Source organism: Anarrhichthys ocellatus, unplaced genomic scaffold, assembly GCF_004355925.1.
Source record: "Anarrhichthys ocellatus isolate YVR2014 unplaced genomic scaffold, GSC_Weel_1.0 scaffold12, whole genome shotgun sequence".
In the NCBI taxonomy this organism is placed as follows: Eukaryota; Metazoa; Chordata; class Actinopteri; order Perciformes; family Anarhichadidae; genus Anarrhichthys; species Anarrhichthys ocellatus.
Window position 1 is genome coordinate 7357680 of NW_022280042.1, and position 13358 is coordinate 7371037.

General features: G+C 45.0%; 1 protein-coding gene across 3 annotated transcripts in view; it reads left to right on the forward strand.

Moving 5' to 3' along the window:
- LOC116385905 (sodium-driven chloride bicarbonate exchanger-like) overlaps window positions 1-13232 on the forward strand; it is a 27571-nt gene extending 14339 nt beyond the window's left edge. For 2 of the 3 annotated variants that reach the window (XM_031851666.1, XM_031851667.1), the window contains 21 exons: window positions 633-821; window positions 3012-3100; window positions 3412-3569; window positions 3730-3817; window positions 4595-4741; window positions 5147-5247; window positions 6160-6334; window positions 7094-7227; window positions 7336-7581; window positions 7735-7840; window positions 8519-8680; window positions 9677-9790; window positions 9946-10107; window positions 10202-10453; window positions 10547-10615; window positions 10710-10883; window positions 10963-11085; window positions 11193-11257; window positions 11645-11758; window positions 12077-12114; window positions 12927-13232. In XM_031851666.1, the coding sequence (XP_031707526.1) occupies window positions 633-821; window positions 3012-3100; window positions 3412-3569; window positions 3730-3817; window positions 4595-4741; window positions 5147-5247; window positions 6160-6334; window positions 7094-7227; window positions 7336-7581; window positions 7735-7840; window positions 8519-8680; window positions 9677-9790; window positions 9946-10107; window positions 10202-10453; window positions 10547-10615; window positions 10710-10883; window positions 10963-11085; window positions 11193-11257; window positions 11645-11758; window positions 12077-12089 (2681 nt within the window). In that variant the 3' untranslated portion in view covers window positions 12090-12114; window positions 12927-13232. The remainder of the gene's footprint in view (window positions 1-632; window positions 822-3011; window positions 3101-3411; window positions 3570-3729; window positions 3818-4594; window positions 4742-5146; window positions 5248-6159; window positions 6335-7093; window positions 7228-7335; window positions 7582-7734; window positions 7841-8518; window positions 8681-9676; window positions 9791-9945; window positions 10108-10201; window positions 10454-10546; window positions 10616-10709; window positions 10884-10962; window positions 11086-11192; window positions 11258-11644; window positions 11759-12076; window positions 12115-12926) is intronic. The other variant, XM_031851669.1, reaches the window with a different exon arrangement.
- The last annotated feature ends 126 nt before the right edge of the window (window positions 13233-13358 follow it).

Below are 13358 nucleotides of genomic sequence, written 5' to 3' on the forward strand. Positions count from 1 at the left end.
CGCTTGGGGCTGGACAATATCCTGGGGTCTTGTGTATCTCATTGGTTAAAACTAAAATCTGTTTTGTGCCACATTTGAGCAAACAAAAATGATGTGGCGTTCCCCAAGGCTCCGTTCTCGGGCCTCTTCTTTTCAACAATTACTAGCTCAGATTATTGAAAACAACTAAATATATTAACATTCTTATGCAGACAACACACATATTTACTTAAAAGAAGACTGATTTAGCATTGCAAGTCGATAACAATGTCGGTTTTGTCTTTTTACAAAAGGCTCCACACATTCAAATGCTAACTTAGACCTAAATTGTAACATCCACAATAAGGCAGAGGCTGACATTATAACGTGTGAACAAAAGCCCACCCAGGAAAACTGGGCTTTGGTTTTTGAGGGCAGCTAAAGAGAGTGTTTATCTGATTGTGGAAAAATACTGTCCTGCGTGAACTTAACCTGGTTTGGTGCGATTAAATCAGCAGCAGCGGGTCATTTTTTTTGTCGGAATAATCAGCTTAGCAATCGCTGGCCGCCAAGCAGGGACATCAGGAGTAGCCTTTGTGAGATTCAAATGTGTTAAAAGAGTAATGTGGAAACTTATTTTTGTTTGTCACCCTATGTGTATCTTTACTTCTCAGACATGGTTCTGGATCAGCATGAATTGTCGGGCCCTGTAGGTCCGGATGCCAGGAAGAGGATCCGCGAGGCCCTGCTCAAACAGCACCACCACCAAAACCACAAGAAACTGGCCAACCGCATTCCTATCGTACGCTCCTTCGCTGATATTGGCAAGAAGCAGTCCGAGCCTCATTCCATGGACAAGAATGGTGAGCAAATGGGCCAATCCGTGACCCTAAATGTTGTTGTATGTGAATATATATAGGCCATTTATATATCATTTTGTAATCCTTTGCATGCATTTTTCCAAAGTCTGTCCATCTGTGACTTACTGTTTTACTGCTGTTTGATATCTCATTTTCTCCTTTCTCGTTTGTGTTTCTCCGTGTTTGTGTACGTGTTTGTTCTCGTCTGCTGGGTTTTGCATGCGTGTGTGCACGTGTGTCATTCACTCAACCAGTAAACGGCCTCTATTATCAACTCGTAAAACCTCCCAAGTGTTTGCCCGAGCTCCCCAACAATACACCACCCAGAGAGGCCCTCTCCCGTGTGGCATGGCCGCGGTGTGTGTGTTGCGCGTCATGTCTTTCCACCCCTCCATCACCTTTGAGGTCCTCCAGTGGCCACATGACCCCAGACACGCCCTTTGGCAATACCAGCACCAAGCGCCTTAGTGTTCTTCAGGCAGTTGCGCAAGGCTACTGTCCCATCGCACATGACGACACAGAGCAGGAAATCTGCACAGGCAACCACAGCGCCTCGGCTAAAAGCCCAGAGATAGTAGTAGCAATAGAATAAAAAGGAACTTATTAAAGCGGAGAGCATCATCATGAGAGGTTAGAAATGGGTTATGTGCGGTCAAGAAGAGAGAACAAACCTCTGCATTCTACTCACAGTCGTGATGCTTCTTAAGCTGATCTATTTTTGAAACTCTAAAGTGAGGCAATAAAAAGAAAAGTAGATGGTTTTAAGTATGCAGAAGCTTTTCTGTACTTTTAACAACTTTGAGTAAGTGGTAGCAATTCTGCAGGAACAGGGCATGTGCAGTGTACTGGTTGTCATGATTATGCTCTCCACTTCTTGTCATTGTCAACAATGTGTTCAATGACTAGAAACCATAGAAGATCTGTGACTCATGTTCTTCACTCATAACAGTGACTAATAGCGGTAGCTAACTGCTTTAAATCCATGGTGTAACTGCATAACACAAAAAGGTGAAAACAGGCTTTGTCCACGGGTAATAAAATAAGGTCAACACTTAAAGTCTAGTTTGTTTGATTTGTATAAGAAGGTAAGTGTAAAACTATTTGGGGTTTGACAATGGGTGTTATGTTCTGGAGTATTTATGCTAAGCTCAGCTAACCAGCTACTGGCACCGACTTCACTTTGCAAGTGGAATCGATTTTCTCATCTAACTTACGGCAAGTGAGCACATGAATTTCCCAAAATATTCCTTCAAAGGAATATTTCGACATTTTGGGTTAGACAAGTAGATTGATATCATTCTCACGCTAAAATATGAAGCTACAGGCAGCAGCCCAAGTTATCTTAGCTTATCGCAACAGCTGGAAGCAGCTAGCCTGGCTCTGTCCAATGGGGAGCTTTAGAGATGCTGTCAGGAGGATTTGTTACCAGATTTTGTTACAAAGCCAGGCTAGCTGTTTCCAGTTAGCTAAGCTAAGCTAACCCGCTGCTGGCTTTACTGTAGCTTCATATTGAACCAACAGCTTTGAGAGTGGTGTCAATCCTCTCATCTAACTATCTGCAAGAGAGCGTATAAGAGCATTTCCTTAAATGTCGAACAACACCTTTAGTTTTAGTAGCAACACTCCTTGTGACATTTTGAGCAAGCCCCATTTGTTGCGTTTCCTTGTGCTGGGATTTGCTCAAACAGCTGCAACTGGTGCATTCACATCACAAACTGCTTGAGATTTAAATTTAATAGGAGCAATCTTTGACTTTGTTTCCGCAAAACTAAAACAAAAAAAGCATTTTAAATGGGGACACTATTTGTTGATACACTTAATGGAAGTTAAAGATTGTACCTCATTTAGTTTACTTCACTTGATTTGGAGAAATAATGTTTATGTTCTTGATAAAATCACTATGTCCACTGCACCACTGAGCATCTCTCAGATTAATATTAGTCTAACTCACCAGGTACACTCTGAAACAAGGTACAATATTATCTTTTGTCGCGAGGGCTGAACCTTTCCACCACTAAAGGTGCAGCGCCCAAAACAAAAGGGTCCACTATTGTATCATATTATTCAGAGAATGTAACCGTACCCTCTAGTCACTCACTGAAGGCCTTTGTCTTCGTGTGGGAAAGTAGTGTTGTGATAGGCCAATTCTCTGTGAAAATTAACATGATGTTGGTTTCCTGCTCTGCCCGACAGGCCAAACGGTCTCACCCCAGTCCCAGCCGGCTAACAGTGAGGGCAAACAGGACGTCAGCCGAGAAAACAGCGCCGTCGACTTCAGCAAGGTGAGCAACCGGACCCACCGCTGGTCCCGCTGTTTATCTACGGGCACTGATAGCTGGACACATAACTAGTGCTGTGTGTTTAACCTAGGTTGGGTTACGTGTGAAATGGTCACCTTGCCCTGGGAAACCGACTGGAATTTAGCAGGATAAAGCTTGTTTTCTTTTGTTGTGTGGACCATCGGATTCAGATCCAGACAGTGTTTTGGATATCGATGATTTACTGTAATAACCACTTTCAACCTGTCTTTTAGCTAAAAGCAGAACATTTATACTAATCTTTTGTGCTGTTTTGGTTTCCCTCTGTCTCACAGATTGACCTCCACTTCATGAAGAAGATCCCCCCTGGTGCTGAGGCGTCTAACGTCCTGGTAGGGGAGGTGGAATTCCTAGACCGCCCCGTGGTGGCCTTCGTCCGCCTGGCTCCTGCTGTGCTGCTCAATGGCCTGGCTGAGGTTCCCATCACCACCAGGTCATACACAAACTGCTGGAAAAGCCCCCTGCTTGCCTCTGCATCTCTTTCTCTCTGTCAACTGTTTCAAATCTGGATAGATAAGCTGATAATCCTCTCAATGCTTCATTAGAAATGGATTTGACTTTTATTCAAACCTGCTTTCCTTTGTGTTACACAGGTTTCTTTTCATCCTGCTTGGCCCTCTGGGAAAAGGTCCACAGTATCATGAAATTGGCCGGTCTATTGCTACCCTGATGACAGATGAGGTGAGGCCTAAGTACAACATTATTAAGGTTCAAATTCTGGCTGTATGATGATGCTGGCAGGGGTGGAGGACGTAGTCCGGTCTTTTTTTCCAGTAAAAGAAGCAATACAACAATGTAAATATCACAAAAATGAGGACTTGTACTGTGAGATGCAACTTACTTGAGACTTGAAGGCTAAAAGCTGAGGAAACGTAATAATCTTCAATAAATATTTTTTAAAAGCTCTACTAAATGTAGCTGTAGTTCTTGAGCTCTGCCAAACTGTCGTAATTAATAAATAACGGTACCAGGATGCGTTTACCGTCTCCATAACCTAGTGCACCTTTTAACGCTACGTTTCTGTAACTGACCCGACCTTTGACCTCTGTTAAAAGCCGGAGAAGCCTTTGGGGATGAGCAGACATGAAAACAGTGACAGGATTTCCAACAGTGCAGCAATGAGCTGATGTTACTGAACATCAGCAGAGCCAGATGTTGCCCTTTTTCCTCTGAGATGTATGAAAATAGAAGTGTATGGATGTCAGCCTACTTCATCATATTTGGGAATGAACTGTACCCATCACTCTGATCTGTTTTTCAGCCAACAAGAATCGTATTCTGTGTTCCATAAAAATAATGGAATGCTGAACAGGCTATTTCGCATTGTTGTGTTAAAGTTATGTATGCAGATAGTAATAATCCTCTGCTGGATAAACATTTTGTGGTATTGGTATATGACTTTCTGTAAATCCATTGAAACGTACTCTGTGAAAATAACTCCTGTCATCTGCTCCACAGATTTTCCATGACGTCGCTTACAAGGCCAAAGACAGGAATGACCTGGTGGCGGGCATCGATGAGTTTCTGGACCAGGTGACGGTGTTACCCCCCGGAGAGTGGGACCCCTCCATCAGAATAGAGCCTCCCAAAAACGTGCCGTCCCAGGTAAACCGTCTACGTAAACCCCCCTGCGTCACACTGCCTGCTGAGAGATATTGAAGCATCTGCGCTCTCCTCTAATCTCGACTGCGTTGTACTCTGTGCTTTGATGCCGCTCCCCAGGGCTCTGCTCTCGATCCTCTCCAAAACATTCTCTATTTTTCCTCCATTAGTTATCTCGGTCTACTTTGAAAACCCGCCATCTTGTTTGGGAGAGTTACCGATCAGAAAGTTGCTCCAGATAATGACAAAAAGTCTTTCCCCCTTTTTCATTAGACTCATGTGGTGAATTAATGAGATACCGCTGTGCACAATTCATGGATAAGACAAATGCCTGACTCAGACGCTTTATTATTGTCATGATGATGGCCAGTAACAGACAGTTTACTGACAGTGATCTTAACGACACAGGAAAAGCGGAAGATTCCCCCCCTTCCCAACGGAGTGACAGATCTTGGAGAGTCGGAGGAACACGGAGGGCACGGCGGCCCTGAGCTGCAGCGCACCGGGAGGTAAGTGCTCGTCGTTGTGCCTGTCTCCCTGTCGCCTGTTAGCTCTCTCGCTGTCCCCAAACTATAAATTTAGCCTTTCTGAAGAGGCAGACTACCCTGCTGGCCCATTATCATTCATCACACTTCAACTCCACAAAGACCTGTTGGTTGACTTTCAATTAATGACGAGTTTAGATACTCCAGCACACTACATCCCACACAGAAAATCACATTGCAACATTTTATTAGCATTTTTAGCATTATTTTTGCCTCGTTTACTCATCAAGCACTTAACTTAAAAACTGTTTTTATTTTTATTTCATCCCCATTAAATTCATCTGACAGCAGAAGTAACTGTTTCGAGGCCCAATGAGGCTAAATTATCCCAAATTTAAAAGAAAAGCAATGATTGGAGAAAGTGTCATGACCCCAAAGATTCATCTTGTGCCCCTTGAGAGGGCCCCCAGCCCTAGGTTGGCGACCACTGGACTAAACTATCTAACTGTAGATCAAACCAGCTCCACCTCCACCTTGTGGATGCTGTCGCATGCTGCAGTACAGAAGCTCAGTCTCAGTTATCAACCACCACCACCTCCTCCCGGGACTCGGCATCGGTGTCTCAGACCGAAATAAGCACAACGTCCCACCCGCTGTTGCCATAGCAACCGCCTCCGGCTGGCTCACCGCGGCCCCGGCTGGCTGCAGCGGAGAAAGCCTGCTCGCTCCGGCTGAGAGTCACTCGGATGGAAGCATGAGTCGACAAAATGTGCACACACTTACATTGATAAAAGCACAAAGCTTTGTTGAGTAAGTTAGATCGATACGCTGCGCTGCAATGGTTTTGTTCACAGATGCCGTTTGTGGTCCCAGAATAGCACACGTGTACTATACTTTTGCGGGCGATTCTTTCATGAAATCCGCTTTTCACCACAGGTTATTCGGCGGCTTCTTCATGGACATCAAGCGAAAGGCTCCTCACTACATTTCCGACTTCACAGACGCCATCAGCCTGCAGTGTCTGGCCTCGTTCCTCTTCCTCTACTGCGCCTGCATGTCGCCGGTCATCACCTTCGGAGGACTCCTGGGTGAGGCCACAGAGGGACGAGTGGTAAGAGGCGACATCTTTACTGCTCCCGAGACATGAGCGCACGTCGTTTGTCTGTAACTGATGTCTTTGTCATGAACTTCATCACCCCGTCCTTGTACAGTCATTGACGTCATATTCATGAGAAGAGACTTTTGAAACAACCAAAGTCAGAAGTTTTCTTCTATTTTAAATAGATAGCCGTAGCATCTGGGGAGGAGGTGACTCAGAACACGAGCTCTTGTTCAACAGCATCAAACGGTTGCCGCGTCTCGCTCAAAGGCACCTTGAAACTAGTTTCTGAGTGAAGCGAACGCACAGCCTCCCTTGAATTTCTGATGTTGCTCCTCTAATCTCCATAAACCTCTTTTTCATCACCAGCTGATATGGTACAATAAGCTTGCGCCATGTTTTTTTTTTTCATTCCATGCTAGCGGTGAGGCTTAAGGGACGACAATGTCCGTCAGTTGCTTGGTCGTTTCACCACTTTGGTCCAGATTGAAATATCTCAGCAACTATTAGATGGATTGCCACTACATTTCATACAGACGTTCGTGGTCCCCAGAGGACGAATCCTAATACGGCAATGGTCCCTGACCCGATTAAGCGTCACCATAAGGTTGATATTTGTGTTTGTTTTGAGTGAAATGTCTAAAAACTACTGGATGAATTGCCATATTTGGTTTATGATACTTTGGTTTATGAACAAATACCTGCAAATCTAACGACATACCCATCAGCCTCAGGTCAGAGAAGTAACGATGTGTTTTCCTGTGTTCCCAGAGTGCTATCGAGTCCCTGTTTGGGGCTTCCATGACTGGAATAGCCTACTCTATCTTTGCCGGTCAGCCCCTCACCATCCTGGGCAGCACTGGGCCTGTTCTTGTCTTTGAGAAAATCCTCTTCAAGTTCTGCAAGTAGGTTGTCTTTTCTCTCTCTTTTTTCTCCAGTAAGTGAGTGGGGATGCCATATCTAATGGCTTCTCCCCCTCACTCCCGTGTATGCGTGTGTCCCGTCTCTCTCAGGGAGTACGGCCTCTCCTACCTCTCCCTGAGGGCCTGTATCGGCCTGTGGACGGCCTTCTTGTGTCTACTGCTGGTGGCCACGGACGCCAGCTCGCTCGTCTGTTACATCACACGCTTCACCGAGGAAGCTTTCGCTGCGCTGATCTGCATCATCTTCATCTATGAGGCCCTGGAGAAGCTGCTCCACCTGGGGGTGCACTACCCCATCAATAAAAACAACGACCTTCAGAAGCTCACACAGTACTCGTAAGTGCTCTTTTCAAATCCAGAAGTGATGCTTTTTTGTTTGTGTCATAAATGTGTCTTCATGAATGAATGTATTATTATTTAGCTATTAGTATATTCACCTTGTCCTCTTATAAGTATTTAAGAAAACTAACTGAAGAATATCCACCTCAGGTGTGCATGTGTGGAGCCCATGAACCCCAGCAACGAGACCTTGCGGTTCTGGGAGGAGAAGAACATCACAGCCTCCCAGGTCAACTGGACCATGCTGGAGGTCAAGGTAAGGCACCCTTGACATTTGGAGAGAAACAGCTGTACATACGTTGCATTTCAATAAGGGTCATCTAAGGCCTTGAGATGCTTCGATCTTGCGTTCATCAACTAGTCATGGTTAAATTATCCAAAGAAGATCTAGACGGTAATTCTAAACCCAGCCTTCAATTAACACAGGATCAAGATTAGTTGGGAATATTTCTTGCAGTCTCTGGCACCGTGTCGTGTCTCTCACACTTTGCTTCATCATTAAGCGTCATAAGTCTAGGCGGGGATTAGGAACGCGTGGGCAGAGCATTTCACAGGGTTTAGCCGTGCAGAATGAGCATGGAGATGAAGTGTGAAGAGTGGATTCTCTCGCAGTCAGACACAAATAAGTCGTGCCAGTGGCGACACTCCCACATACGCTTGAATGGCTGCAAATAGTTAGATAGGCACGGGAGACCACTGGGATTGTATGGAAATAGATGAATCACGCTATTTAGATATTTAAAGCATAGAGCGCTGAATAAATCAAAGATGAACGTACCAGATTGTTCAGACCGCTTACACCGACATCCATCATCGCCATTATTTCCACTGACATTCTAATCATTTTTATTATCACCAACCTAATTATTATTACCACCATCTTCATCATCATCATCATCATCATCATCATCACCGTGTCCTGTGGTGCCAGTAGGAGTGCGAGATGTTTCACGGGGAGTTCGATGGCAGCGCCTGCGGCCCCCACGGCCCTTACGTCCCCGACGTCCTCTTCTGGTGCGTCGTCCTCTTCTTCTCCACCGTCTTCATGTCCGCCTTCCTCAAGGAGTTCAAGACGAGCCGCTACTTCCCCACTAAGGTACGTAGAGAAAGAGAAACAAAAAACGACTACAAAGAGACAAAATGACCACAAAGAGATGCAAAACAATCAAAAAGAGACACAAAAGGACCACTACGAAACGTGAAACGTCAACAAAGACGTGCAAAAACGACCAAAAATGTGGCTCTTCGAATGGGGGCCCTTTGCATGTCTGTGCCCAGGGACCCATTGTCTTCATAAGTTCCTTCTTGGAACAATAACTCAAATGTGAACACACGTAATACACATATTTTTAGATTCAGTGTGAGTTACACTTACAGAGGATTTAGATTACCATTCTCTTTTTAAATCTCTGTATCACTTGTGAAGTACACACTCTTTTAGGCTTCCTGTTTGGTTGTACAGTCTTCCATTTACTTCATCTGTTATGGGACTGCAGTTTGTTCACATGGCTCTGCTTCTGTCTCCTGTCGCGTTAGTTTATGCTGCCATCTATTGGACGTTTCACGTCGCAGCAAAAATCCTTCAGCCCGTGTGGCCGCTCTACGCTCTATGTGTGCAATTTCTATGATTTATCATTGGGATGACACGCATGAGCGAATGTGTGGCGTGATGCTGGCACAATGATCTGTAGTTTACCAGCGCCACCTTGTGGTGATGAATGCTACAGTGTAGTCTGGCTGTGGTTGCAATATTTAGATGTCAAAAGTCAGACAAAAGATCAGCAACGGTTTCTTTTCTGATAATTCCCAGTAAATAAAGTTTAAATGAGGAATATTTCAATTCAACAGAGGTCTTTGTCAGACATTGAATGCACTTTATTTATTTCACTATATTGTGCCTCCTCGTCGCTCCGTCCTGCAAATTGATGTCGGTGCGCCATCTGGAAGGATTGCTCAATTCCTAAAATGCATCTCGAGAAAAAGAGGAGGCTGGCTGGAAGAGCTACGAGGGAGGATGCACAGGTGTATCCTTCACTGAACTCTTTTCGGCACCCATGACATGAAAAAGAGAGTGTGTCTGTGTTCCCTCCAGGTGCGGGCCATCATCAGTGACTTCGCTGTCTTCATCACCATCCTGACTATGGTTTTAGTCGATTACGCCTTGGGGATCCCCTCACCTAAATTGCAGGTCCCCAGCAAGTTCAAAGTAAGTCCACATGAGAGCCGCTGTGTGCAGGACTTTAAGTTTCTTTCCTGTTGCTCAAAGAAGTATTTGAAGAATTTAAGTCAAAGCCATTTAAGTTGTTTGTCGGAAGTCTTAGCTCACAAGCTCATTTCTGCCTTTCCTTTCTCTCTCCCCAGCCAACCAGGGACGATCGTGGCTGGCTCATAAACCCTGTGGGGCCCAACCCCTGGTGGACCACCATCATCACCTTCCTCCCCGCTCTGCTCTGCACCATCCTCATCTTCATGGACCAGCAGATCACGGCCGTCATCATCAACAGGAAGGAGCACAAACTAAAGGTGTTTCAAGACCTTCATTTCAAATCACAATGTCACAAAAATAACCAAACTCTGCTGTATCTAAGCCCCACTCTCCTTGTCCGGCGCCCTGCAGAAAGGCTGCGGCTACCACCTGGACCTGTTCGTGGTGGGGGTGATGCTGGGCGTGTGCTCGGTGATGGGCCTGCCGTGGTTCGTGGCGGCCACGGTGCTCTCCATCTCCCACGTGAACAGCCTGAAGCTGGAGTCGGAGTGCTCGGCCCCCGGCGAGCAGCCCAAGTTCCTGGGCATCCGAGAGCAGCGCTTCACCGGCCTCATGATCTTCACCCTGATGGGCTGCTCCGTCTTCATGACCTCCGTGCTGAAGGTCAGGGGATGACCGGCAAAATATACACCCACGCAGTCATTTTAACTCTTTTTGTTCATTTATATATTTGTATATGTGTCTGTGTGTCTCCAGTTTATCCCCATGCCTGTGCTGTACGGAGTCTTTCTGTACATGGGGGCTTCCTCACTCAGAGGCATCCAGGTGAGCTCAGATGACTGCCTGCTGTTATTTTTATTAGAAGAGTTAATGGAGAAAAGATGCAGGAGGAATTCTTGAATTGTTCGTATCTGTGCAGTTCTTTGACCGCCTGAGGCTGTTCAGCATGCCGGCTAAACATCAGCCGGACTTCATCTACCTTCGTCACGTTCCGCTGAGGAAGGTGCACCTCTTTACCATCGTCCAGCTCAGCTGCTTGGTCCTGCTCTGGGTCATCAAGACCTCCAAGGCCGCCATCGTCTTCCCCATGATGGTGACCGGGTTGCATTTTCTTGTGAAGTACTTAGTGTTTAACGCGTATGATTGGTTGATAACTGTGTGTGCTGTGTCAGGTCTTGGCCCTGGTGTTCATTCGTAAGCTGCTGGACTTAATCTTCACCAAGAGGGAACTGAGCTGGCTGGACGACCTGATGCCAGAGTGGAAGAAGAAGAAACTGGAAGATGCTGAAGAAGAGGTGCAGTAATAGACCACCATTCTGAGGACTTAAAGTTTCCACTATTGTGGTGGCAAAGCTGCTATTTAAGCAGTGGTTCAGATGTTCTCTTTTGTCTCTTTCTCCAGGAGGAGCACAGTATTATTGTAGAGGAAGAAGGCATTGTACAAGTGCCACTGGAGGGACATTACAAGTAAGTCATTTTGATCTTTAATCAGATGCCCAAGCGTCCTTCAAAAGCAATTTCGTCAGCAGTGAAATATTCACGTTAACGGCTAATGTACAAATTGTACAGAGCCAGGCTAGCTGTTTACCCGTTTCCTGTCTTTATGCTAAGCTAAGCTAACAGTCTTCTGGCTCTGGCTTCATTTTAAGACATGAAAGTGATATCACTCTTCTTCTCTAACTCTCTGCAAGAAAGTGGATACACTTATTTCCCAAAATGTTCAAGAGTTCCCACAACGGGTAGTTTGATGCAAGCGGCTCCTGTAGTCATCAGCCTTGGGGTTAGGGTTAGGGTTTGCAACTTCCCATGCAAAGTGGAATAATCATTGTTGTCCCTCTGCGTGTGATTTTGAAGGTGTGACCCGGCCACAGTGAACATCACTGACGAGATGTCTAAAGGATCTTTCGGGGGTGTGTGGAAGAGCATCAGCCCCGGTGAGAGCACGAAGAAGGAGCCAAGCGCTAAAAGGTTAGCCTCCTTATTCACATTACTCTCACGTGTCTAGATCAGTGTCTCTGATGATACCGACGACAGGATTCCAATGTATTTTTAAAGGGTCAGAAAAAGGTTATAATTGTGTCTTTGGGTGTAAGAGCACGCAGTGGCAGGTGTTTATCATTGAAATGTTACGGAACATTTACTTCTTATTTTTCCAGGAAACTGAGGAGCTAGTGTGTTTAGATAAAAATGGTTTATCTAAGAGCAGCCCTGCCCTCACAGATGTCCCACCGAGTAGACTAACATAGTGTCTCCCGCCTGCCTCTCTTATTCCATTCCAACCCATAGCTCCCCATCCTAACCTCCCAGAAGCTGACATCCCAAAGGTGAGTTGTTCCCAGTCGCTGTCAGCATGGAGAGTCTTGTCCTGTGTCTTCTGTTTACTGCTATTTGTTGCATGATGAAAGCGGTGTAGGTCTGTGCTGTACGTCACGATTCGATGTTGGGAGAAGATCACTGAATAAATGGAGAGATAAATCAAATGAATGTTGGTGGATTGACAACGCAGCATGGCATGTGAATGTTACGTCAATGACACATTTAATGATGTCCTTCGCATGTTGTAAAAGTAGTGAAATAAGTAGCTCTATGTGTCACTGAGCTGTAGACCAATTGTATATTTCAATGTCACAAGATATTGAAGTGGTAGAGCAAACTGCTATTAAAGGGACAGTTCACCCCAAAACTAAAAATACACCTCTCCTCTCACCTATAGTAGAGTTGATCAATCTATATTGGCTTGGTGTGAGTTGCCGAGTGTTGGAGATAAAACCACTTCTCACCAATATAATGGAACTATATCACAAAGCAATAACAAAAAAAACATTCGAAAAAAACTCAACAGCAACGTCTCTTACTGGAGAAAAGGCAGACAGCCCTACGGCCGATATCCAACACTCACACCAAAAACAGTCTAGATTGATAGATAGCACTAAAGGTAGGACACATTTTTGATTTTGGGGTGAACTGCCCCTTTAAGCTTAGAGATACCTGTTTGCATGCTGTGTGATCTGGATTGATTGATTAACTGTCCGCCTGTTGACAAAGCATTTGCACTCTGCACTTCACTTTCTGAACATACATTTTCTCTATTTAGTATTTTGCTTGGTTTCGTTTCTTCTTTTTTTCCCCTGTGCAGTTGTGGCGGCGAAAAGCGACACAAGCGGCGGAGGCATGACAAGAGCTTGGACAGGGAGACAAGTTTGTGATGACATGTACTGACGGTGTCACCGTGCTGTCGATGAGTAAATCAAAAAACACAAAAAAAAACTTTACCGTGCCACAATCAACCACCTTTGTACTGTGCTACACTGTGTTTTTGTCATGTAAGTCTGTGTGCAAGTTATGTAAAACAAAGAAGTTGTTAGAAACAGTATTAACATGAGGAACTGAGACACTTTTGTGTTCTTTTTCTATGTATATCAGTGTTTGGTGATACCAGCAACAGAAGGAAGCCGGAATTATACGACACTTACAGTAACTGCTGTTTCAATGGGCCAATTAAGTACCAATTTTAAACAATTTTTAAATCTAGTTTATTTGTATTTTGTATGTTTTTATATTTTTCCAA